Raw genomic sequence first — 26,897 nt, forward strand, 5'->3', positions numbered from 1 at the left:
TCCAAAATGACATCAATTTAATAACTTGTGATTAAACATAACCAAAATTCAAGTGTGATTTATCTGATTTAAAACAATGCATCATGACAGCATTAAATGTGTCAATTGTACACGAATGCATTTGATAAAATTGGCCTAAAATCTTAAAAAGGCATAAAAAAAAAATCACATCTGATTGTAAATTTTTTTTTCAGCAATACGGATATACTTGGTATCAGATGAATACCTAATACTGCTCACCCCTAATGTAACCCTCCGCCTTCATAGATTGTGCAAGTGTAGCTAATTTTGTGGCCAGTACTATATGTTGAATGTGGCTTGAGCGTCCCGCCTGTATAGGTTACATGGGCACAGTAAGGACATGTTTATAGTTGGGCACGACAATTACAGGCAGCTGCCACATTGAGAACGGTCCACAGAGTCCCTCGAGGATCCTTCATGGTTGGTTGAACAGCGCCTTCCTCACCAGCCTAGGAGACCAGAAGTGTGGAGGTCAACTCTACACATGATGCAGCGAGACACTAATGCATCCGTGCATTACAAATGAATAGTTGGGATGCATTATTGACGTGAACATCTGCCGACCATACACTCCATTTCTTTGTGTTAGTGTGCTTTTTTTTTTTTTTTTTAAAGCTTTTGCTAACTTTCAATCGGAGAAGAAAACCACAAGAAAAATGCATTCACTTTTTTTTTTTAATTCATAAGATGGGATTTTTGTTTTTACATCTTATGCACAGCAGATACAAAGACAAACTGGTTTCTAAACCACAAATTAAATTCCTTCATCACTCAAATCCTGCTTCCATTTCAAAATGGCACCCAAAAAGCAACCCTTTGTTTGTAGTCCAGTTTCACATTCTGAAAGATCGTTTTACAGCAATCATTTTTAGCAGAATGGCAAACGCCACGTTCTGATTTTTTTATTTTTTTGACAGACACCTACTTCCCATTTAAACAAATTGCACTTTTCTTCCTCTAAAACTATTTAAACAGGATTATAGGATCAAAACTCAACACCAAAATATGAGACACGACTAAACATCCAACTTATACATGTTCATTTAGTTGCACAAAAAGACAAATACACAATACGCAAAAAATAATAAGTACAAAAATACTAAATAAAGTACTTTATTTTGCTCAAACTGATATGAGCGTAGGGATTGTCATGAACATGGGGACACCTTCACAAGGTCCATGCGAGATAAGCCATCGACTGAACAACCAAGCTTTGACAGAAGGTAAGACCAAGGCGCTACAAGAAAAAAAACAAAAACATTTCGCTGTCTTGACCAAAAAGTTAAAGAGGCAACACAGGTACTAGGGAAAAACAGGATACACAGACTTCTGTTCTAAATTCATGCCAGAAAGACTTGAACATGCAACATCACACATCTAAACCTTACGCGGCCACAGACTATAGCTGTACAAGGACTTCAAGGTGTTGGTTTTCCTCAGCAACGACGGTCCAAGGAGCTTTGAAGGGCCTAACACGAGTTTATCGAGTGCTGAGATGGTACCACGATGGGTGATTGTCGACAGCAAGATGGTTTAACTCCCCCCAGACACAATTGGGAAGACATAAATACTGTTCCTAATGCACATTTGTCCATTAAATAAACCTGATTAAATTAACAAAGAGCTTGGCAAACCTCACTTTAACTGGACAAAAGTGTGGTTTCCAGAGACCTGCGGAGAACAAGGAACATTGTTATTCCAATGACAAGACATTCAAACTTATACAAACACACTGATAAGAAATTGATTATTTTACACTATTTGTATAGCTGGACGATTATGGCAAAAATAATCACGATCATTTTGATTGACAATGAAATCATGATACGATTATTCAATAATTTGAAAACCGTAGCACCGAAACGCAACTTTAAATATAATTTAAAAAAGAATAAATCACATGTAAAATAACAGTAGCAATATAAAAAAAACCCTAAGTTTTTCCTGTTTTAATTTGGAATTACGTTTATCTTTTACACTTTCTTCACCACCATAGTGTGTTTGTGTCATTAATAACATTTATTAGAATGTTAAATGCGAAAATGCCTTTTATTGGTACAATACATCTCTGGACAATTGTGACCAGTATTTTAAGTCAAAGCACAACAATTGTGTAAAGGTATCAAGTGTTTTAAGTACATCATGCTTGTGTAAGGTGCTTTTATGAAACCTTTTTAACACAGATGTTTTGCACAGCGCTTTTATTGTGAAGGGGTGGGGGTGCGGTTCTGAGCTTAATGAGTAAATGGGTTATACTTGTATAGCGCTTTTCTACCTTCAAGGTACTCAAAGCGCTTTGACACTATTTCCACATTCACACACTGATGGCGGGAGCTGCCTTGCAAGGTGCTAACCACGACCCACCAGGAGCAAGGTCTTGCTCAAAGACGTATGGCGAGGTTGGTAGAAGGTAGGGATCGAACCAGGAACCCTCAGGTCGCTGGCACGGCCACTCTCCCAACAGCACCACGCCGTCTCCAGTAAGGAGACTACTTGAAGCTGTTTAAAAAAAGAGAAACCCTCAAGTTGTGACTACTGTCCAATTTGTACATTGATTTGTTACGTCGATGTCGTTCACCACAACAGAAGCAGATGAGATGTATTGAGAGTGTATGAATTGTTCTTGCTAGCTTTAGCCTCCTAGTTTAGTGGTTTCAAGTGGCCGTCTCGAGCAGACATTGTTTAGGGCGGGGCGGTTGAGTGTTTCAGGGATGAATGACTGATGCCGGACACATTTTCCCCAAACAAGTGTTAAATCTCAATGACATTTCACTCACATTTATACTGACTTCCCTGTTTTGCTTTTCACAGCGGAGTCCGTTTTATTGGCCATTTCTGTGATTCCGTCTGCGGTTACGTGAACGCGGAAATCCTAAGGCCTCACTTTTGTCAAGTTCAGTGATTACTGATTAGGTGCTGTAAAAAAGTGGCAACTACGGTGATCTCAAACTTTTGGAAAACTTGATCTTTCTCCATTTCATTGTCAAGCTCAGAAATGTGCATGCATGGCACAAGAATTGTTTTTTCGATTAGGTTCATGACCGTGGGAAGCCATGATTGAAATCAAAATTTGATTAAATTTTCCAGCTTTATCTGTAAGATATAATCCATCCTATCCCTACTAAAGACGCCAACATCACCGGCCATATCTCGTGACAGAGTGACACCTCTTTTTCGCTGTGGCTACAGAGTTTCATTGCCCTCAGTCAAGCACAAGAGGGCAAAACAACTCGCAGGCATACAGTAACAGTAAAGTTGGAGATTAAAGAATTAGATTAACATGATTAAAAACTAGCTAAATATGATTCATCGTAATGTGATAATTTGACACCTAATTTAAACAGTCCTGTCCATCATGCTAGTGACATGAGACCAAGATGACACCCAACAATTGATACAGTGCCTTGCCATTGTTAAGGTTTTAAATAGGATGTTCTCAGGTGGCCTATGAGCTTATGGTATCAGCAGGTTTCAACAGAGGACAAAAAAAAACGGTCTTTTCTGTAAAAATCCAGTCGCCTGCTATGACAGCAAATTAGTGGAACATTGAACATCTGCATTTAAAAGTTTAGAAAAGTTCAAATCAAGATCACCTATGAAAGTTTAATCTTCATCCTGAAATTTCAGTTGAACGTCCAATAGTCTTAAATATTTCTAGCTAGTGTCTTAAACTGTCCTTTGACAGCCTACCTTTTGTTCTTACTTGATGGCATCTACTGTACCATGGGGTCAAATTGGCCAGAAAGGCATCATTTTTAAGTCTTAAATACAAGACTGGACTTGTGGAAAAACATTTTGAGAGAGACCAAGCTTATGTACAAAATAAATAAATAAGAAACGGTAGAGACCCAATTTATCCAAAGTTCTGCAAATACAGTCGCCCTCATTTTGATTTGTGTTGACATTTTTGCAGGTAAACATTGCAATGTTCTATAAAGTTAACATTTTCACAAGATCAAGGTAGCATTGAGCGGGAGGTGGATGATCTAAATAAACACTCATTGGATTAAAGATTACTCACTAAATATCTAACAAAACTGCCGGGACTTCCATCCAGGCTGGGAAGTCTCAGAAGGAGTAGGGTACCAGCGCATCTAAAGAAACACAAACAGTCATGACCAAAATGAGGTTTCAGAGCTTAAACACTTAGTTCTGGGGATTTTCTCCATTATTTAAATCTACTTTTGAACTTCTGCAACAATGTACAAGTTTCCAAACCTATGACAGAATGAGGCCACCTTCCACAAAAAAAAGGCAGAAGCCATGACATAGCCAGACAACTTAATGTAGCCAAAATGTTATCAGCATTTTGGTGGAGAATGTCAGATTCTAATTAAAAAGCCCATCCCCGCCCAGCACAGTTTTTGGCTACATCAGGCCAGGAGTATTTCTCCGAGCAAATACTTTGCATTCCTGTGCCACAGGTCCAAGGCAAAAAGGCCTATGTCAAAGTGCTTTGTGATGTAGCATTCTTGTGCTCTTACAAGATAACAATGAACTCGAAATGACCTAATGAGATATTTCCTATGGCCATTGTTCCCTAAAGTCTGCCCATGACTAACGTTTTTAAAAAAAATTCACACAGCTCTCCCCTTACAATTCAGAAAGTTTGTGGGTTTTTTGTACCAAGTCATTTTGAAACTGGACTACAGAGTGCACCAGGTATAGGTGGCTATTCACTAGGATTCTATGCACACAATATTCCTATATTTAAACTTTAGACTGATTGTTAATTCCGTATATAGGTAATCTTTTGACCCCTGGCATAGGACTTTAAATCTGAATATAGGCTCATGTAAATATGTCATTTGAAAATGCTCGCCACCAGAATATTAAATAGGCATTGTGCAAACTCACTGCCCAGATTACAGTAGTTTTTTGGGTATAAAATAAATGGAAACTATTTTAAATAACTGGAAGATAATAGCTTACAAAATGTAAGCACTTCATTTATTTTTTTACTGTGCCCTTGTGGATACCCAATTGATTAGCCACAAAAAACTAAATCAGCACAATCTGCAAGTTCGTATAGAACTATGGGCAAATACAAAATGAACCAATGACAAGCATTTCATTCTCAAGGTCTAATTTTTGGTGGAATTTATGAGTTTTGATTTCATGAAGTCACCAACACGAAATATTCTAATTGCTTGTGGATGCAAGTTTTCGGGAAAGAGTGGATTCTTGCAAATTTGGATTTTGTCATTTTTTTAATATGAAAATGGATAGATATTTTCCTGCAGAAAACTTAATCACCATAAGTCAGCAATTTATAAATATGTAATGTGATCATTTGCGAGGCGAACCCAAATTAATGATTGTACATCATAATGTTGACATGGATTAGATCACATGACCGAGCGGTAAGTGTACCCCCACTCGCAGCTTTAGAGGGAGATAGGTGGGCCCACTACAGATGGATTGTATTGCTTGTTTGCAGGGGGTTGCTTTGTGGTGGCCGTGATCTGGTGACCTACTGGTGTAGACGCTCTGTGATTGTGTTCCCTCACCTGGCTCCTCTGTACTCAGTCATGCATTAATTTGTGTGTGTTTGAGCATGTCTGGTGATGGGGTGAAGTGGGTCATCGGGGCGTTGTTTGTAAAGCACCATTCATTTATTTTATGTACGAAAAGTGCTTTAAGAATAAAGCTTGATTTCATTTAGTGCTAACCTGTTGACCAGGAAAAAGGCTAGACATATTTCTTTCATCATTTATTGATTAGTGAATATTTATACATTTTTAAAATGTAATTGCATTTAAGATGTTTAATGAATATTAAGGGCTTAAACCAGGATTCTATAAGGCATTTTGCTCCCTTCATCACAAGTGAACAATAGCAATTAAAGAGTGTTCAGGAGCTTAATCTAATTATTTTTTTGCAAGTAATACTAAACTGGAGGAACACATCAATGTCTAGTTGGTATAGTTAAAGTTAAAGTACCACTGATAGTCACACACACACTAGATGTGGTGAAATTACCCTCTGCATTTGACTCATCCCTTGTTCCACCCTCTGGGAGGTGAGGGGAGCAGCAGCGGTGGCCGCACTCGGGAATCATTTTGGTGATGAACCCCCCAATTCCAACCCTTGATGCTGAGTGCCAAGCAGGGAGGTAATGGGTCCCGTTTTTATAGTCTTTGGTATGACTCGGCCGGGGTTTGAACTCACGACCTACCAATCTCAGGGCGTAATAGGGTTTGGAGGAGCGAGCCGTGAGTCAAAACATTTTTATTTGCTTCTCAATTACTCATGTTTTTCTGCTATTGGTGGTCTCTGAATTGACCCATGTCAATTGTGGCTATCTACCTAATTTGTAGTATTCCGGTTATTACAGTAATATTGTGTGCACATAAACTTAGTCACCGTCCAAAAGAGAAAAAGCTTAGATTTTTTTATTATTTTAAATCTAAGACCTCATTATTAAAAAAACAGCCGTGGTTCTATACTGTATGTTCGCTAATTAGGAAAACAAGCAAACATACAGTAAATGTAGGAAAAAGGAAACATGTAAGATAGGAAAGAGACACACCGGTTGGTCCCTCACCTGGGCGTGGAGGGCTGCGGCAGCGGCTGCAGCCGCCGGGTACGTGAAGGCCGCATGAGGAAGGCCGGGGGTCAACTCGGTTGTGTAGAGCGGGTAAGGGGTCCAGGCATCTGGGGAGGCCGGGATCAGTGCCGCCCCTGTCAGGTCATCTAGGAATCATAGGGCATGTGGAAAGAAAGCTGACCAAGTTCTATTCTTGAATATTGATGTTTGCACTTTCAATAAGTAATCTTGTTGAATACTTCATGTACACCCATTTGACCAAATGCATAACCCCCATCATGTAAATGTGTCAACACAAAGTTAATTCCTCTCTGGAAAGAAGCAAAGCGGCTGAAGAATCGAGATGATGCATGCATGTGCGGGGTGGGTTAGATTTTTGTTAGATACACTTTGACCTCAGTCAGTAAATCCAGAACATACAAGACTGATTTGTTCGGCACTGCCCAAGTGAGAGTGAATGAGAGAGCCTAGAGTGGTGCAGCCGTACAACTTACATGGGTCCCGTGCAATGAAGTGTGCTCCTAGAGCGGGGTGGATATTTGTGGGGTTCGGTGTGGCCATCAGCTTACTCTTTGCCATCTTCGTGTTGGCTTTAGCAAACTCTAAGCGCAGGGTCTGTGGGCTTTCGGGGTCAAAACGGATGCCCTGAGGGAGAGACGGAGGGGAGGACATTGGATGGTAAAGGAGGTGGGCTAAGTTTAAGGGGCTGTACTTCTTAGTCTTGCACCGTGTCCTTTCCTACAGCCATGTTTCAATACTCAGGATGTACCCTTTGAACCTCTCTGTCCTGCAGATTGGAAGAATACACCCACTTCCTCTCGACTGCCTCCATTCCAGCAAAACAGTTTGGGGGGGAAAGGATGTATATCTCAAGTATTTCAACATGGCTTCATCTCTTCTTCCTCAATGAAATCGTGAGCTCATACGATCGAAGGACTTTATCCTACCGCAACAAGCCAGGAGGAGAGAGAGACGAGGAAAAGGGCCGATGACAAGACTTTAGTAGCATTTTTTTTTGGAGTGGTTTTACACTGCTTGTGTTCTTGTGCCCTAAGCGCTGTGCCCACATGCAAGTGAGAAGTATTTTGGAGTCTGTGTATTTGTGTGTGCTGCTGGTGTGTCTACAGAAGTGATGCTCATAAGGAAGTCTAGGCTATAAGAGTGTTAGGCCTACTGGTGGAAAAAAATAGGGTTACACTACTGGAGATGTGTCCAAAAAACACTAAAACGTGGCTTTAGCACAAGTCTCATAGTAAAGCAGTGATATGCAAAATGAGGAAAGCTACACCAGACTAAAAAAATGGATGTGTATCAAGGTCAAAGTAAACTACCGTAATGCTACAGGATTGTCGTCGTTTTCCAAAAAAGTCCCTGCCATTGAATTATGAGAAGACAGAAAGAGTTGACTTGGTAATTGACGGTAGAGGATTTTTTCCCCGCCCAGTAAACAAACACTCCCAATGTTTGTTAGAGCACAAATAAAGGGATAGCAAAACGTGCGTGCATTAATCAGAAATGTGCTTACATTTAGAGCATTTTTTGCAGCCTCAGCTCCAGACCGGCTGTCAAAGGTTACAAACCCAACAGGCTGGAAGACAACGGAAAAACCGACAGTCAACCAAACATCTCGGAGAAAAAAAAAAGGTGTGAAATAAGCATTGAAAATCATATGAAACTACAATGGCATTACGATGAAGAAGCAGTGTTTTAGCATCAACAGTTCCTTGCGTGGACGGAAGATCTCACCTGTTTTGATGTTAACTTAATCAGTGACCCTTCATAACCCTGCGGAGAAGAAAGACAGCCAATTATATACCGTGGAGTCACATGCAGGAAGTCAGGCATGAACGCTTCTCGCCAAAGGAAGAGAGACCTGCTTCGTTGAGCCATCAGCTGGAGATCAGTCGGCAGCCAGCATGGCTCCTGCTGCATTTGTAACACTAAAATTAAGTCAAACATTTTCCCCACCCACAAATTACTGTGTGCCGTAAATTATGCAGGGTCTTAAAGGGGACTTATTATACAAAACCAACCTTTCTTGCGCATTGGTACCGGTTTGTGCATTTGGGATCTGCATAAGTCCCAAAAATGTTAAATGAAACCATAGAGGCATGGCAGAGATATTTATAAAACAATCTTGTCTTCCTTCATACTTTCTTCAAACGAGCTCTTTGGAATTTGCTTAACTTGTGACGTTTTATCAACGGATATCTCCATATAAAAAGGTACAATTTTAACCAAGAGCTTTTTGCGAGTCTGTCACTGTAGTCAATAAGTTTCTTCTTTTTCCTCCATCCTCTTGCGGGGCAGACTGGCTCGTACGTGCACATGCATCCTACGCTGTTGCCATTTCTAAAACAAAATAGTGTACGGTTTTAACTTCTGTCAGTAGACTTGATATGGAAAACCAAACTACAACATGGATGATGGGGAGAAAACCGTTGAAGTGGAGCAAAACATAAGACGGCCCCCAAAACAACGAATATTGAAGGGACGGTCAGGAAGCAGTTTGAAGATGGTTTGTAAAACAATCTATGCAAAATTGTTGACCAGAGAACCACCATTGGTTTTAAATGTAGCTGGAATCAAACAATTCGCCTGTTAAAGAGTCTGAATATTTGCATATGGAAATGAGGCCACATTGTTCATCCAAAGAAGTGTTTTAAATGTATAAAAAACAAAATCATGTGATACTTTTAGATTTAGGGATCTACCAGATAACGGACCAAATGTATTAAGTTCAGACTAAAACAAATTTTGCTCCATATAAATAAAAAGTAATGCGTTTAATATACTTAAATATCTACCATTTTACAGTGAGTTGTTTCGCTATCATTTATTTCGAACATACATTGATTTACAATATAATTTATAACATTTCCAGTTTATCATGACATGTCCGAAAAGAAAAGAGCAGAGTTTATTTAATCATACCCCTTTTCCGGCAATTTTTCTTTTATACATTTGTTTACTTCCTGTGCTCAATTTGTAATAAATTAAATACAGGTTCATAAAAAAACTAAATTCTGATTCACATGAGATTAAAAAGGATTGAATACATGGTAAACTATGAAAAACTTAGAAGTACAAGGAAAACAATCCTGATAAATTGAGTTTGAACAGTTTCCTTAACTGAATCATTTTAGTATTTTGACTTCACAGCTTAATCCATTCCACATACGGATGATACACAAAGGTTTTTAGTGTTGCTTGTGCATACACGTACATTTTTTCTCCAGGGTGAAGTGAATTATATCTATAGCTCTGTCCTATAGAGAAAAATCACTTTACATAGTGATACCCATTATCTACATCTTTACACTACTTTTAAACAAGTGTGGGTGGCACTGGAAGCAGGTGGGTAAAGTGTCTTGCCCAAAAACAACAGGGACTAGGATGGCAGAAGCTGAAACTGAACCTGGAACCCTCATGTTGCTGGCATAGCGGTTTTACCAAATGAGCCACACCGCCCTAAGGTTATATTTCTCTTTTGTTAATAGTCGTACACACTGTTGGATAGCAGGTTATAGTTTGCTTCGTACATAATTTTAGGTGTTTGCAAATGCACCAAATCATTGAAATGTGATTGAATTAAAGGATTTGGATGTTCTGGTATACATTACGCTGGCTCAGTGATCCTTGAACTGTGGTACGTTAAAGAATCACTTGATTAAAGTGCAGTGTTTATTTTCCTATATTCAAACACGTTACTTTACAAACTAATGTTAATGGCCAAAAATATAAAATATTTGTTAACTAAATAAAACCTCTGCCTTGTTTTAATGAATACTTAGGCCTACTACGCTACTGTATTTTAATGTTGGTCATGATGATGATACTTGGAGAGCCAAGTTTTTCCTGAGGTGGTAATTGGTGAAAAAAGTTTGCTTCTCACTGCTCTAGCTGACCTTCTGGACCACGGTTAGTGAATGAAGCATACTTTTGTAGTTATATCCCCATATTTCTACACTCAGATATAGTAATGCTAGCGAGCAGTAGAGTATATGGACTGATCGTATTTAGCTTTGTTCAGGATTTAAATTTCTTGCCACCTTAGTATATTCTTGAGATTTTACACTTTGAAATTAGATTTTTACCTTCTTGATATCTACTCTGCCTGTTTGTGTTTCACCTTCTCTCCTACTATTTGCATTAGCTTGTGTGTGTTTTTTCCTAACAAAATGCTGTTGTATCATCTGCAAATTCTAACTTTAAGTCCTTTGTGACTTCAGATGTCATTTACATGGAGATTGAACAAATTTGGTCCCAGCATTGATCCCTGGGCTACGCCACAAAATTCATTTGGATGTGACATACAAATGAAATGGATATTTGAAAATGGGCTGTTTGCAATCTTTACATGAAAATTCCTCGGCGCCAAATTAATGTATTTTAAGCATTATATCCCGCCCTCTCTCGGCTTTCAGCACCTGACATTGACTATGCCTGCACTTGACACCTGTATTAGCTTTGTGTGATAGCCAATAGCAGATTGAATAGCAAAAATGAGCTATTAACATGACTGAAAATTGTCGCTTTTTTCAGACTGCTTTTGTCAAAGTGCACACTCCCTACATGTATACCAGACAACGATGACAAGTTGAAAGTAATTTATTTAGATATAAAAGGGGTAGAAAATGGATGGATGTATAAGTAATTGAGAAAAATAGACATTAAAAATATGTTCCATTTAACCCCTACAGGTAACATAAGCCAGCAAGTAGTCTTGTTTGTTTAAAAAAAGTAACTGATCAAGTTACAAACAGCCCATTTCACATTACTTTTACTGTTATGGAAGACTCTTTTTGGGCTAATGAGTAGAAAGTGAAGTTGATACCGCCTACATATGTTGCTAAAAGTTTTTTTTATTGAGTTCTAAAAGTGTTTCTCACCTTTATCAAGGTGCTGGCACTTACAACTATTTCATCTTGCTCCACATGACAAGTTTCCATAAGTTCCGATTCTGTGCTTTTATTAGATCAGTTATGTTTTGTGTTGATAGTGTTCATTTTACTCCCGAGGCTGTGGTGTGCAAACGTGAAGAAAAAAGGCAAGAAACCTGAATAGGTGCTTAAAGCCCCCCGCACACAACGTTCCTACCAAGCAGCGAGCGCACAGCAACAGTGTCAGCACGGGCAACAAAAAACATTTAAGTCATTTTACAATGTTTGAACGCTCACTTCAGGAAGGAAAACGATGGGGAAGTTGGGTCACACACACGGGGTTGGGTGGTCAGTGGCGAGGGCTACTCATTTACACATTCCACACGATCATCCATGTGCGAGCGATACCACTTCCAATTTGGTTAGTTAGGACACGAGTGGGAGGGGTGTTTATGAACCGTAGAGTCCGCAGCCCTGGACGAACAATGATGTGGCCTCATTTCCATATATGCAAATATTCAGACTCATTAACAGGGAGATTGTTTGATTTCAGCTACAATGTTCAAAAGAGGCTTTATTCATTATTTGTGGTAGACCTGATGCTGAAATTAAACAGTCAGAAAATGTTTTAGTGCACAAACATTTCCCCTTGAGTGCCGTAACATACTATACCTTAAATGGCCTGAAGAGAAGGTACAGCTCCCGTGGTTTGATATCGACTGGTAGGCCACTGACGAACAACGTCCGTACCTGAAATGAACAGTTTACACCGTCAAGCTTTGTTTTCTACATAAGGTGTCAATTTAATATTCACTAGAGTGACATCTTTTACTAGCCAAATAAAACCAACTTTATTTTGGATTACTCTGTAATTAGAATAAGCACAACATTGGATTTTTCTCACAGCCATTGTAATTTGGTGACCTCTTGGTACTAAGTGGGACAAATGGTGATAACCAGGGCCACCCCTGGCTAAAATGGGGCCCTAAGCAGAATTGTGTTTGCATGCACTCCCCCCACCCTCCATTATTTGTTTTCACACTTTAATAAAGACATGTATTTAATGCATGAGAATCTCCAGGGAAATGTGTCATTATATCCTATCAGTGACGGAACAGGAAGGGTCTAGGAATAAGTTTGCGGTACAATTTTATATGAAGCGCATATTTTACATGCACTTCACACAAAACAGGGCCCACACGATCATCCATGTGCGAGCGATACCACTTAGGGAGGGGCATGGCAACACCCTTGTTACAGTAGCAACACAAAAATCATACTGTCTGACTAATATGATTCAAATCTTATTACCGTCTGTACAATCAACGCTGAATTAAAAAAAGAAAGCATTTTATGTAGCCATAATATTTTTAAACATTTTGTGCTTCACTGCTCATTGCGCCATTTTACAATACAAGACTTTAGTTACATGACGTATGATGGACATTTTAAATCAATTATTGCATTGCCCTAGAGTGATTCCATTGTTGGCAAAATATCACTCTAATTAGGTACGTCCTGACCTCTCGGTTGGAAAATGTTGAAAAGCAGGTCATCCATTAACAGTAAAGAAAGCCTCCCTAAAATGAGCAAAGAAAAACAAGATCCTGCTGAGGACCCCTGGTTGTGCATGACTCGCTCAATGAGGGCCGACGCCGTGTGCAGCCCTGCGCGGCCGTGGAAACAAACGGAGCAGACCGGGGCCCATTAGTTCTCAGCTGGCGAGGAGGCCGCGTCTACAATGGGGCTGCCAGAGGAACAGCGCTGGACAAGAGTGCACAGCGTGACACTATTTCCTTCCTCTGACAAACGGCCCCGACACTGCCGCCACTAGGCCATTTTTCCTGAACATGGAGAAAAAAGGCAGAAAAGCTGGAAATACCATACTGCTTTTTTCTTACTATAGCGAGTGATGTAATATTCAACCACAAAAACCATAAAGTAGTTAAATTTTTTTGGACAGATTTGCAAAAGCAGCTTATAGTCCCCCCTTCCTGATCTTTGGCAGAGAGGAAATTAGTCGAGGAGGCGAGCGAGTACACAAACTTTGACAGAGATAATGAACAAAGGAGCAACAAAAGGGCACAGGACACCCCCCTCACTGGGTCTCCTTAAGGAGTCATTCGTCAGGAAAACTTAGCTGGCCACAAAGACAAATTATAGCAGCTGGAAAAAGACAACACTCGAAAAAAATATTTAGACTTGTCAACATAAAAAAAAAAGTTTTAAAAGTCTTTCAAAACAAATGACTGCATCTTGGGATGGAAATTGTTGAAAAAAAGTCAAACAGTTTTGTTTTATTGTTGTGTTGCTCTTTATATTTTATACCAGGGATGTTTTTCCAGGGCGGGCCCATATCCAGAAAAACTAAAAACGTCCAAAAATGGCCCCTGGGCTGCACTTTGCACACCCCTGTTCTATATATAGCCCTCTAAGAACCAGCGTCCTCTGCAGTGGACATTTGTGTTTTAAATACCAGTGCTATTTTGCCAACTGACAAATGACGTGAACCCAAAACGAGATGTCTAAACTAGTCAATAATCCAACAAATATTTCCTAAAATCAATGTTCCAATGAAAACTATAGTTATCATGAAATTAGTTTTATTACAGTATGTGTAGCTTAGAACACTTTTCTATACTAGTTTATTTTTCTCCCACAGACTGATGCATAAAGGGAATGCTCGGGCCACTTTTGGTACAATAAAGATGCTAAAAACCAATCTAATGTATGCGAAATATTAGCCATCTGAACATGTTGGCATTTTATTATGGGTAGCATAGGAAATGTGCATTATCTAACTTAGCTCATCGATAATTAACTTTTTTTAAATAAAGTGTTGATGTCCAAAAATGGCCCCTGGACTGCACTTTGCACACTTATGTTCTATATATAGCCCTCTAAGAACCAGTGGCCTCTGCAGTGGACATTTGTGTTTTGAATAACAGTGCTATTTTTCCAACTCTGACGAATGATGCGAACCCAAAACAAAAATGTCCACTGCAGAGGACACCGTTTGTATGAATCTAAACTAGTCAAGCAAACAATTATTTCCTAAAACCAATGTTCTAATGAAAACTATAGGTATCATGAAATTAGTTTTATTGTAGTATGTGTAGCGAAGAACATTTTTCTATACTAGTTTATTTTTCTCCCACAGACTGATGCATAACTTCTAACTAATAAAGATGCTAAAAACCAATCCAATGTATGCGAAATATTAGCCATCAGAACATATTGGCATTTTATTATGGGTCGCAAAGGAAATGTGTATAATCTAACTTAGCTCATCGATAATGAACTTTTTTTATATATACAGGGTTGACGTCCAAAAATGGCCCCTGGGCTGCACTTTGCACACTCCTATTCTATATATAGCCTTTTAAGAACATGTGTCCTCTGCAGTGGACATTTGTGTTTTGAATAACAGTGCTTTTTTGCCAACTCTGACAAATGACATGACAAAACAAAAATGTCCACTGCAGAGGACACCGTTTGTATGAATCTAAACTAGTCAATAATCCAACAATTATTTCCTAAAATCAATGTTCTAATGAAAACTATAGGCATCATGAAATTAGTTTTATTGCAGTATGTGTAGCGAAGAACATTTTTCTCCCACAGAATGATGCACAAAGGGAATGCTTGGGCCACTTTCGGTACAATAAAGATGCAAAAAACGAATCCAATTTAAGCGAAATATTAGCCATCTGAACATATCGGCATTTTATAATGGGTGCCATAGGAAATGTCTATTGTCGAACTTAGCTCATCGATAATGAACTCTACTTTTGAAAATAAAAAAAGGCTTGCCATTGAAAAATTGCCTTAATAGGCCAGACTTTGTACACCCTCAGTTCTAAAAAAACAAAAACAAAAGAAACAGCATCCTCTGCAGTGGATAATTGTGTTTTGCATTCTGCACTTTTTGTAACTGACAAATGAAAAAGAAAAAATGTCCACTGTAGAGGACGCTGGAATTCAGCAGAATATAGACTAGTCACAAAAAAAGCGGCTATAGGAACATTTTTCTATTAGTTTATTTCCCACAAACACCCTGCATTAAAAAAAAAAAAAAAACTGAGGGTGTACTTTGTACACCCTCAGTTCTAAAAAAACAAAAACAAAAGAAACAGCATCCTTTACAGTGGACAATTATGTTTTGCATACTGCTCTTTTTTTGTAACTTACAAATGAAAAAGAAAAAACGCCCACTGTAGAGGACACTGGTACTCAGAATATAGACTATAGTCAAAAAAAAGTGTGTGGCTATAGGAACATTTTTTTATTAGAGTTTATTTCCCACAAACATACAAATAAAATAATGCTGTGGCCACTTTTGATATATTTTGTACATTAACAAGGCTAATATAGGACAAATGAAATTGTGTAATATACTGTAAAATATATTACATTTAAATGTCAGTATATTTCCAAGGGTCAACAAAAAACAAAATGGAACCCTTGGACAAATGGACACTAAAGCAACAATTGTTAGTTTAAATTAGTGTTGAAACCTTATTGAAATAATATTTAATGAAAAGGGTGAAGCTGACCTCCTCCTCCATGGAGACGTTGTTGTTGTTGCTGCTGGGCTCCGTGTCCGCTTTGAGGCTCATGTTGAAGATGCCGTTTCTGCCGCGGCGCCGAGTGCTTGCGAGCCGGGTGAGAGTGCCCCAAAGTGGGCTGCGGCTGCGGTGACAGTCCGGTGGAGACCGTTCAACTTGAGGTGGCGAGGTGAGGCGGTGACGGGTTCTCTTTTAATATTTCTGAAGACAATTGGTGCCTCGAGAGAGGAAATGTTCCCCCAAAAAAGAAGGGGAAAAAAGGGGGGCGTGAGAGAGAAAAAGGAAACGCGGCTAAGGTGAAAAAGTGGATTTGTGCTCCGTGTGTGAGGGTGAAAGATGGGGGGAAGAAGTGCGAGTAAAACGCTGGACGCCTCTGCGATCACATCAATGCCCTCAGCTGTGGAAGTGTGCGCAGGAGGAACAAGTTAACTTTTCTCCTCCTCCCACTCTTCAATTAGGTCATCAATTATGTGGACGTAATCAGGCTGGAGATCCGCCTCAGCTGTGCCAGGAAGACCCAGGCCCTCCCCCGGCCTTACCGCACACTCGCAGTCCCGAGTCGCACACTTCCGTACTTACACTTCTTTTTAGTGCGTAAGTCAACGTGATTGTACTGTACGCACTAACCATTAGTATAAGTGCGCAAAATGTTTTTTTGTACGTATTTTCTGTGTGTTTTCACGGTCGCCTTTGCTTATATTAGTAACAACAACAAGAATAAATCACCTTTAAGTAAGTTAAGTAAAAACAATGCATTTAAATTCAGTTCAGTTCCAGTTTATTTCGAACATGCATACAATACAATTCATCACATATTTCCAGTTGTTTCATTACAGCACGTCTGAAAAGGAGTAGGAAGAAGCTGAGCTTATTTTTAAATTTTTTAAAATTTTATTTATATTAAATCAACATAAAAAAACACAAGATACACTTACAGTTAGTACACCAACCCAAAAGCCCTCCCTGCCCCATTTGCACTCATTCTCACTCAATCACACAAAAGGGTTGTTTCCTTCAGTTATTAATATTCTGCGCTTATTCATGGAAAAACAATACATACTAGGGATGTCCGATAATGGCTTTTTTGCCGATATTGTCCAACTGTTAATTACCGATATGATATCAACCGAGACCGATATATACAGTCGTGGAATTAACACATTATTATGTTTAATTTGGACAACCTGGTATGGTGAAGATAAGGTCCTTTTAAAAAAAAATAAAAAAAATAAGATAAGATAAATAAATTAAGAACATTTTCTTGAATAAAAAAGAAAGTAAATAATATAAAAACAGTTACATAGAAACTAGTACTTGATGAAAATGAGTAAAATTAACTGTTAAAGGTTAGTACTATTAGTGGACCAGCAGCACGCACAATCATGTGTGCTTACGGACTGCATCCCTTGCAGACTGTATTGATGTATATTGATATATAATGTAGGAACCAGAGTATTAATAACAAACAACCCTTTTGTGTGAATGAGTGTGAATGAGTGTAAACTGGGGAGGGAGTTTTTTGGGTTAGTGCACTAATTGTAAGTGTATCTTGTGTTTTTTTATGTTGATTTAATTAAAAAAACAAAAACAAAAACAAAAAAAAACAACAACCGATACCGATAATAAAAAAAACAATACCGATAATTTCCGATATTACATTTTAAAGCATTTATCGGCCGATGAGCTTTTTCATATCCAAAAAGGTGAGGGGAAAAACTGAAACTTATTTACTCCCACAATACATCCATCCATCCATTTTCTACCGCTTGTCCCTTTTTAGGGGTTGCGGGGGGTGCTGGAGCCTATCTCAGCTGCATTCGGGCGGAAGGCGGGGTACACCCTGGACAATACAAATATAGTGAAATACAGTAAAATACAGATCCGGATCCAGGCCACGGGCCGTAGTTTGGGGTACCCCTGATCTTTATAATCATTTATTTGACTTACAATTATTATTTTAATACATTATTAATAATCTTTGTCACAATTTTTTGGCACAAACATATGTATACACATGAATAGGCATGGGCTTATAGCACCAAATTCTGGGCCCCTATACACAAGACTCGTAAAATTCCCCTCCATTCTACCCTAAACCCATCGTCACCGCCCCTATTCACACAGAACAAAAGTGCAAGCACATTCAATATAAGGTGGCCAGAATATGAATTTAAATAATCATAAAAACGTGTCTTTTTTCACTTAAATATGATTATAAATCTGTCAAGTTTCCCTTTACTTCAGAGTGTAAAACAGAGATTAGCTGCATGATTATCATCTGCGTATTATATGAATCATTAGATTAGGTAAGTCTCTCTGTCTTTAAAAACTAATGACGCCTCTGTTTCTATCTTTAATCAAGGGTCCTTGAACGCTCTACAGTTATGTGCAATGAGTAGCATAAGTGAAATTTATATATGCATTATTATTTTTACTTTCTCCTATGCTGCCACAGATACTGTAGATTTATTGTAATTTTACCTTTTCTTCTATTACCTCATTCTTATTCCAAAACGTTGGTGCTGCATGTCAAAGGTGAGCTTTGATGGCGCTATGATGTCACTTGCTATGACGTCACTTGCCACCATCCAAGTGGGAAGAACCATTTTGCATTTTTGATAGGGCATGTTGATAGTCTTAGACTTTTTTAATATTTGAAGCAACCATAATATTGAAAAATTATATATTTTTTAAAATATAAATGTAATATTTAAATGGCAAAAAAATCTTTAAATTTAACAAAAGCCTCAGGGCCCTCCTGTGCTTGGAGGCCCCGGTAAAACATCCCCACTTCCACGCCCCTACTTCCACGCCCTTGTATATACAGGAGGCACATATGATATATGTATTTTTTAGAACATTTTTGCCACTCATAGTGGGTACTTACTCACAGTAAATGAATAAATAACTTGTTATCTATGTGCAAACTAAACTATGATTAGTAATATGGCAATGATAACATCAGACCCAGCAGAATAATACAAATATAGTCTCTCTCTCTACATACATGTGAGTATGTAGCCCATTTAATAATGAGAAAATATAAAAGTATTATTCTATTATCAGAATCAGAATCAGAATCAGAATCAGCTTTATTGTCATTACGCAAGGTAACGAGATTGAGGCCATTCCATACAGTGCGATGTGTGCATGCTAGAAAAACAATGTGCAAATATATAAAAATATAAAAAATGTAGAAGTGCAATGAATATGGTGTGAAATGAATATATACATGAAAAAACAAACAAAAAACAAACAAAAAAAAAAAACAGGGTGGTTGGTGGAATAGGTTATTGCACCGAAGAGAAGGCAGTTATGAGGGACAATGGGGCAGTCCGTTCAGGATGGTTATGGCCCTGGGGAAGAAGCTGTTCTTTAGCCTGTTTGTTTTGGTTTTAATGCACCTGTAGCGCTTCCCAGAGGGCAGCAGGTGGAACAGGTCAGAGCCAGGGTGGGTGCTGTCCTTGATGATGGCACTGGCTCTGTTGAGGCAGTGGGAGGTGTAGATGTCCGTCAGAGAGGGGAGAGGGCGGCCGATGATCTTCTGAGCCGTCTTGACCACTCTTTGCAGCCTCTCCCTGTCTGCTGCAGTGCAGCTGCCGTACCATACCATAATACAGTAGGTCAGCAGGCTCTCGATGGACGAGCGGTAGAAGGTCAGCAGCAGGTCAGGCTTCAGGTTGTACTTCCCGAGGACTCTAAGGAAGTGTAGCCGCTGCTGAGCCTTCTTGATGATTGATGTGGTGTTGACTGTCCAGGAGAAGTCATTAGAGATGTGGACTCAAAGGTACCTGAAGGTGTGGACCCTCTCTACACGCTCGCCGTTGATGTAGAGGGGGGCAGGGTCGGTGCTGCTCCTCCTGAAGTCGACGATGATCTCTCTGGTCTTGCTGGTGTTGAGAGCGAGGTTGTTCTCCGAAGACCAGGCCGTCAGCTTCAGGACCTCCTCTCTGTAGGCAGCCTCGTCACCCCTGGAGATGAGCCCGACCACTGTGGTATCGTCGGCGAACTTGACGGTAAGGTTGTCACTGTGGGCCGGACTGCAGTCATGGGTGTAAAGGCAGTAGAGGAGGGGGCTCAGCACACAGCCCTGTGGGGAGCCGATGCTCAGCGTGCGGGAGGATGAGAGGTGCGGGCCAAGTCTCACATTCTGGGGTCGGTCCGTTAGGAGTCCCTTATCCAGGCGTTTGTGAGAGGGGGGAGGCCAAGAGTGTCCAGTTTATTGCAGAGTCTGTCCGGGATTATTGTATTGAAGGCAGAGCTATAGTCCACAGAGAGCATCCGGACGTAGCTCTGCTGCTGCTCCAGGTGGTTCAGAGCAGAGTGGAGAGCAACAGCGATGGCGTCCTCTGTGGACCTGTTCGCCCGGTATGCGAACTGGTGGGGGTCGAAGTCTGGAGGGATATGGTCCTTGATGTGCTGGAGAACAAGTCGTTCGAAGCACTTCATGATTACCGGAGTGAGGGCCACTGGTCGGTAATCATTCAGGCTGGTGATGGGAGACTTCTTCGGCACCGGGATTATTGTAGATGACTTCAGGCAGGATGGGATGACTGCCTGAGCCAGGGAGAGGTTGAAGATCCTGGTGAAGGGGGGAGCGAGCTGGTGGGCGCACGTCCTGAGCACCTTTCCAGGTACTCCGTCTGGTCCGGTAGCCTTCCTGGGGTTCACAGCCAGGAGCACTCGTCTGACACTGTGCTCCTGTACAGTGAGTGGAGTGGCGCCGGAGCCCGGTGGGGGCGGGGGCAGGGCTGGAGCAGTTGAGTGTCGCTGGGGGGTTTCGAAACGGGCAAAGAAACAGTTAAGCTCCTCTGCCAGTGTCGCACTCTGATGTGTGATTATGAAAGTTTATTATTGTGTAAACAACAATAATCAACAACAAATGCAAAAACTGGACCCAAATAGAAGCGAGTATTAATTTTGCTGAATGAACATATGCACATATTGCACATTATGAACCGTTCTCAAAATCAAAATACATTTAAATAAATGAAAATGATAAAATACATGTGGCGAATTTGACCAGTGTGTACTCAACCTTCCGCTCGAATGCAGCTGGGATAGGCTCCAGCCACCCCCGCGACCCAGAGAGGGACAAGCCGAAAAAATGGATGGATGGAAAATAATAAACAAAAATTAATAAAGATTATTTTTATACATTTAATATTTTAAATTCTGGGCAGAAAAAAAATAAAAAATAAAAAGTTATTTGCTACAATTTTGTGTCAACCTCAAGATTCAATATTCTTATAAGATAATTCATTTTTAGTTTACGTTCTCATACATACCTTTTATTCATTGCTTATAATGTACTATTAATCGGATTGAGATGTCAGTATTTCACACTGGCACGATAACAATGCTGCCAGTCGGTATGTGTTTTACAGAATGGATGGAGAGCAGGGCCTAAAAGTGAAGTGTGCAGAGTCCCAGGACTTACTGGACTTGTGCCCGGCATGCATGTGTGTTTCCTCACAACAAGCACCTCTCAAAGGCCAGACAGCTTCCTGACTTTGTATAGAAACACAATCAGACGTGCAGGACGAGGAGGGGCTGCAGAAGGGTCCCACATAAAGTCGCAAGCCCTCTGCAGTCATCTTCTCTAAAAATAGGCAAGTCGTCTGTTGAATGTGGAGGAGTGCATATCCACTGCAGTGCAGACAGATCCACTCAGTCTCTCAAGAGATGTGTGCATGTGTCTTGTTTTGTATGATTGAAAATCAAATTGACTCTTAATCATGTGATTCACATAAGGTTTTGTATCTTAACGGAACAAAAAATCCTGAAAATGTTGATTAACTTTCTGCATATTGTAAATATGAAATATATAATAATAATTTAATTCATATATTACACCAATTTGCTTTGTCATCTATAACACAAATCTAAAATGTGAATATTTTGTTCAGATAATTTAGCATATATTGACCTGAGGGATGGGTACCGAATACCGTACTTTTTTGTCATTGACCGAATCTCGCCGGTCCTACCGGGCATCGATTCACGTAAAATCCAACGATGCCATTATGCAGTACCTGGGTTGCAAGTGACGTCACGCTCGGCTGCCGACTTCGCACTTAGGCACTTGGCGATCACTCCAGCAGTACTGAGAGTGGACTAAGCCAAACTACCTCAAGGTAATGTTGCGATTTTCAATGCCAATAAAGTACTCGACTCAAAAACATTCCAACCTAAGTAAAGTAAGGCTCAACTTTTCCAAACATGCACTATTGACATGCTACTGATTAGCATTATTGACATTACATGGCAATTTTAATACCTCCAAATTTGTTAATTAAAACTACAACTAAGATGCACGTTACAATCAAACAGCTGGTGCAGAATAAGTACAATACTTATAGTATTAACACTTTTTAGAGCGCAACAAAAACAAAAATACATACCATAAACTATATACTACTGCCATCTAACTTAACTGCAAATTAATATCAAACAAATGAGACTCAGAAATGTTACAATAAAACAAGATACACCAACTGGACAGCAACTACCGTAATTAGCTAATTTTTTTATGTTTCAATAAAAAATGAGATTTTTTAACTCACACATAAGTACCAAAAATGGTACAGTGGAGTACTATAATCAATTCCTAGGTACTGAGAATTGGTACTGTATTGGTTCAAATTGTAACGGTACAGCTGGAGAAGGAGACGGCAGGGAGACAGTGACGTCGTTAGCTGTCAGCGTGTTTATTGACAGACGGGAATGTACGTAAGGTGTGTGCGTAATCCAAATGAATGAAGTGTAACTATGTGTGGACGGTATATGTGAGTTGTTACCAGAGGGTGTTGAGGGTGCGTGTTGAAATCGAGGCGGAAGTCCAAAGAGGGAAAGGCAGGCTCGGAAGTCCAAAGACAGGCGGAAGGTCAAGGGCTGGAGCGAGGCGTCGTGGTCAAAGGGCAGGCATGGGTCAAGATCCAGAGAGGCAGCAGAGAGTCCAAAGGGGGTCCGGGAAGACGAGACACACAGCTCGACAACGGGGAAGGAAGACGAGAAGCTGGATGACGACACAACACAGGACAAAATGAGCACGACGGGGGAAGAACACAGAGAGCGATAAGGCACATGCAAAGAAGCTGGAGACGTAATGGGCTTACTGTACTGGTACGAGTAGCTAAGTTCTGGCACTGGATCTCAGGATGCGCTGGCTTATGAAGGCAGGTCTCTGATCAACGGCAGGTGTGTTGATTCCTGATTGTCTGCAGCTGCGCGTAGGCGCGACTGCAGCCGGAGGGGAATGCCCGTGGACGTGTCCCGCGATGCGCTCAGCAGAGCGCACAGCAGACAGAGAGGGGGTAGGAGTGTGATCCGTAACACAAATGTGAACAATACCCATCCCTAATTGACCTAAAGTGGCTTGGTTTATAGCATTTTAATGTCATGATCTCTCATGACAGTTATATTAGTTTCTAGTATTTTATTTCATTTTCTGTCCATCACTCCTATTTCCATTTCATGTTTGCCACCATTTTCCACCACCTCCCCTCCGCTGGCTCCCTCACCTGTCTCTGATTGGCAGTCAGCACCCACCTGTTATTGGTTGCCAATCAGAAAGCCTCCTACTGACGAGGCTGGATCATTTTTGCTTTGTTTCTAAACATGCAAGGCTTTCCCTATGCTTCCTGTGCCTTCTCTACAACACCATCCCGGTTTTGTTTCCCCTAATCGAATGATTTGTACTTGCACTTTGCCGGCTGTCTCTGAATGCTGGGGTCCAGACCAACAGCGATCAACACAGAGCATGTGGTTAACAACAGCTGTCTTTGACTGGGGGTAGAACAGGGGGGTCATGACATTTTTGTTTGATTATACTTTTTTATTGGGTTATCCTTCCTGACTAGTCTGGGACAATACAGTATATTAGGAAGGTGGAAACCCCTGTAAGACAACCACTGGGCTAAAAGTAAATGTAATAACCAAAGGCCCTCTTATTTCATACAAAATTAATTATGAATATTATGAGTATATATTAATTATTTCAATACAGTCAGGCAGGAAGTAGTGTGCAGTGCTTTTATTGCGAGTTATTCGCTTTTAATCATTGTTTCATTTATTTCTTGTTTATAATATTTTTAGTTTTTAATATACTTTGGAAAAATCAAGACATGCCTTTTCTATTATTTTAGGAAATCAGTGATATTCGCCTTAGAACTCTGGCATACAGCCCATGTCATTTTGGACCAGTGTCTTTTTCTATGGTTAAGTCATAAACATTAACTGACCTTACCTGAGGTTGTCAATCAGGGACAGGTGTGGGGACCAGTGCGCAACGACAAGACAGAGGAAGTGATAATACAAAATAAGAGCCCCGGACAGGAACTGAAACATTACACACACATGAAAAAACAATGCAAGTCTAAAACAGTCGCAAGAGAGTGACAGGATGCCCCCCCAAGCCAAACAGATTCAAGACGTGAAAAGGAAATAAAGGAAAATACACAAGTCTGGAAAGTCTTGGTTGAGGGTCGCCAGCCACATGACGTCGAAGCCAGTGGGGATGAGTCCAGTGCCGACGATGAAAGTGACGTCACTACAGCTGGCGAGGGGGATTCAGGCATGTGCGTGAACGCTGCGGAAGTCCACGCAAGAGTCTCAGACGGCGCTGACAAGCAGGATGCCAGCAAGGTGGATGCGTGCGTGGTGCGCGCCTCTGCCACTGACGAGGAAGAGGAGTATGGGCGCCAGGTGGGCGCTTCCACAGCAGGCAAGGACTGTAGGAACCCGATGGGCGCCTCTGCAGCAAACGAGCGGGTTGCTTGGCTGGAGCTCTAACATGCTGCTGGGTTGGAAGTCTAGCAGGCTGCTGGGCTGGAGGTCTAGCGGGTTGCTGGGCTGGAGGTGAAGGTGGCGTCGTTGGAAGACCCACTGGAAGCAGAGATGGCTTCAGACCCACTGGAGAAGCTGGGGCGTCATCGCAAACACTGGAGGAGCTTGTGGCATCATCGGACCCACTGGAAGAATACTAGAGATGGCATCGGTGACAGACCCAATGGACGCAGCACTGGAGATGGCTTCTGCGGCGTCTTGGGTGCCATAGTTGAAGCAGGAGGTAGCTGTGCATCCCTCCCAGACAAAAGGGATGGGTGGGAGGGAGCTTGAGGAAGAGTCCGACAATGTGGCCAAAAGATGAAAATAATTGTCCAAGACGGCGGCGTCCTCAGCTGCCCTGGCCATCATCCAGTTAGCTAGCTCTCCAAGCTCCACAGCAGTCTGGGGGACTGGAGTCCCTGCGAGGTCATTTGTTGGCTTGATCATTCTGTCACAGATTGGAGTAGCGGTGCTAGCGACGGCGTGACCCCAAGAATGCAAAGACAGGAGGCCAACGATATGTAACAGAATATTATTTAAAAAGCGCACTCACAAAGGAGTGGGAGAACACCTCATCGCAGGGCAAACTCAGATAGACAGACAATTTAGTGTTGCCAATCAACCTATCCCCAGCCCCAGGTGCATGTCTTTGGAGGTGGGAGGAAGCCGGAGTACCCGGAGGGAACCCACGCAGTCACGGGGAGAACATGCAAACTCCACACAGAAAGATCCTGAGCACAGGATCGAACCCAGGACCTTCGTAATGTGAGGCAGACGCACTAACCCCTAGATCCTCTTTGTTAAATAAAATTATCACTTAAAACTGTATTTTGTGTTTACTTGGGTTAAGTTTGTCTAATACTTAAGTCTGTAAACTATTAAACTGTTATGCTGACAGCCAACTTTACATACCCCTAAAGTTGACACCTGATTGTAGTCATCTGGAGGCAGGTCTTAATGAAATCAAACAATGGATGTCCGACAACTTTTTGACCGTATATTCAAGAAAACGGACATGTTGATAATCGGTCCGGCTGGACACAGACACTCGTTTAAGGATACCACATTAATTTCGACAATAAAACAATTGTACCAAGCAACTCTGCAGAAAATCTCGACATCATATTTGACCCAACTCTCTCCTTTCAGCTGCACTTCAAGAATCTTCTTTTATCTCAGCAATAACGCTAAAATGTGACCTATTTTGTCCACCAGTGGCGCTGAGATCATTTTGCATGCGTTTGTTGCATCTCGTCTTGATTACTGTAACTTATTATTTTCGGGACTCCCCATCCGGCATTGAACGATTGCAATTAGTACAAAATGTGACTGCTAGACTTTTGACCAGGACAAAGTCTATACTGGCCAACCTGCACTGGTTTCCGGTACACATGAGGTGTGACTTTAAGGTTTTGTTACTTACGTAAAAAATACTAAATGGTCTGGTGAACGGTCTAGCACCATCTTATCTTGCCGATTGTAATGTGTAATTGTATTTCAGCCCAAAATCTGCGTTCCAAAAACGCTGGCTTATTAATGATCCCCAGAGCCCTAAAAAAGTCTGCAGGCTCTACAGCGTTTCCTGTACTCTGGAATGCCCGACTGCCAATAGTTCGAGATGCGACCTCAGTAAAAGCATTGAAGTCTCGCCTTAAAACTTGTTTAGTTGATCTTCCACTTTTCTGCTCTGTCCCCCCTCTTCTGCCGGGAGAGGATACCAGGTGGCCACAGGTATAATTCTGGAGAGGTACCTGTCTGGATGAAGTGCTAGCTGACCTGAGTTGGGACCCAGGGTGGACCACTCTTCCATGCACAACTGTGGGCTTCACCGTGTAGCTGACCAGGCTGAGCCCGGAAGAAGACCCCCTTTTTGAGAAGCCCTGTTGGCTTCTCAATGGAGTGGAATTCCACATGATCTATTAATGTATTAATTCAATAATTATACCCACTCAACTTCCAATGCAGCTGATCACCGTGGAAAGGGGGTCCCTACATTTGCGGGCCCTTCTCAAAGTTTCTTCTTTTTCCCCAGCCAGGGTTTTTTGA

At 40.9% G+C, this 26,897-nt stretch overlaps 1 protein-coding gene across 4 annotated transcripts; it reads right to left on the bottom strand.

Moving 5' to 3' along the window:
- Positions 1-1,046: 1,046 nt before the first annotated feature.
- Positions 1,047-16,533, bottom strand: LOC133615952 (RNA-binding protein, mRNA-processing factor 2a). Of its 4 annotated transcripts, none has more exons than XM_061974865.2 (8): positions 16,011-16,533; positions 12,127-12,204; positions 8,318-8,356; positions 8,097-8,159; positions 7,066-7,216; positions 6,554-6,705; positions 4,043-4,115; positions 1,047-1,692 (listed from the first exon to the last, which is right to left on the bottom strand). In XM_061974865.2, the coding sequence occupies exons 1-7, from the start codon at positions 16,071-16,073 to the stop codon at positions 4,050-4,052; spliced, it is 612 nt and encodes a 203-aa protein (XP_061830849.1). In that variant the 5' UTR covers positions 16,074-16,533; the 3' UTR covers positions 1,047-1,692; positions 4,043-4,049. The 4 variants fall into 4 exon arrangements, with proteins under 4 accessions (XP_061830849.1, XP_061830851.1, XP_061830848.1 ...); XM_061974867.2 differs by having other exon boundaries at positions 6,569-6,705; positions 16,011-16,530; XM_061974864.2 differs by having other exon boundaries at positions 6,554-6,717; positions 16,011-16,510.
- Between the last annotated feature and the right edge of the window lie 10,364 nt (positions 16,534-26,897).

The sequence above is a fragment of the Nerophis lumbriciformis genome, linkage group LG15, assembly GCF_033978685.3.
Source record: "Nerophis lumbriciformis linkage group LG15, RoL_Nlum_v2.1, whole genome shotgun sequence".
NCBI classification, from domain to species: Eukaryota; Metazoa; Chordata; class Actinopteri; order Syngnathiformes; family Syngnathidae; genus Nerophis; species Nerophis lumbriciformis.

What these genes read in the sequence shown, in the direction of transcription:
- LOC133615952 (XM_061974864.2), bottom strand. Translation starts at nt 16,073, where the DNA reads ATGAGCCTCAAAGCGGACACGGAGCCCAGCAGCAACAACAACAACGTC. An exon ending in TTCTCTTCAGGCCATTTAAG is followed by an intron (nt 8,357 to 12,126) that starts GTATAGTATGTT and finishes TCTTCTCCGCAG; the next exon opens with GGTTATGAAGGGTCACTGAT. An exon ending in CCCAGGTGAGGGACCAACCG is followed by an intron (nt 4,116 to 6,553) that starts GTGTGTCTCTTT and finishes GTGTTTCTTTAG; the next exon opens with ATGCGCTGGTACCCTACTCC.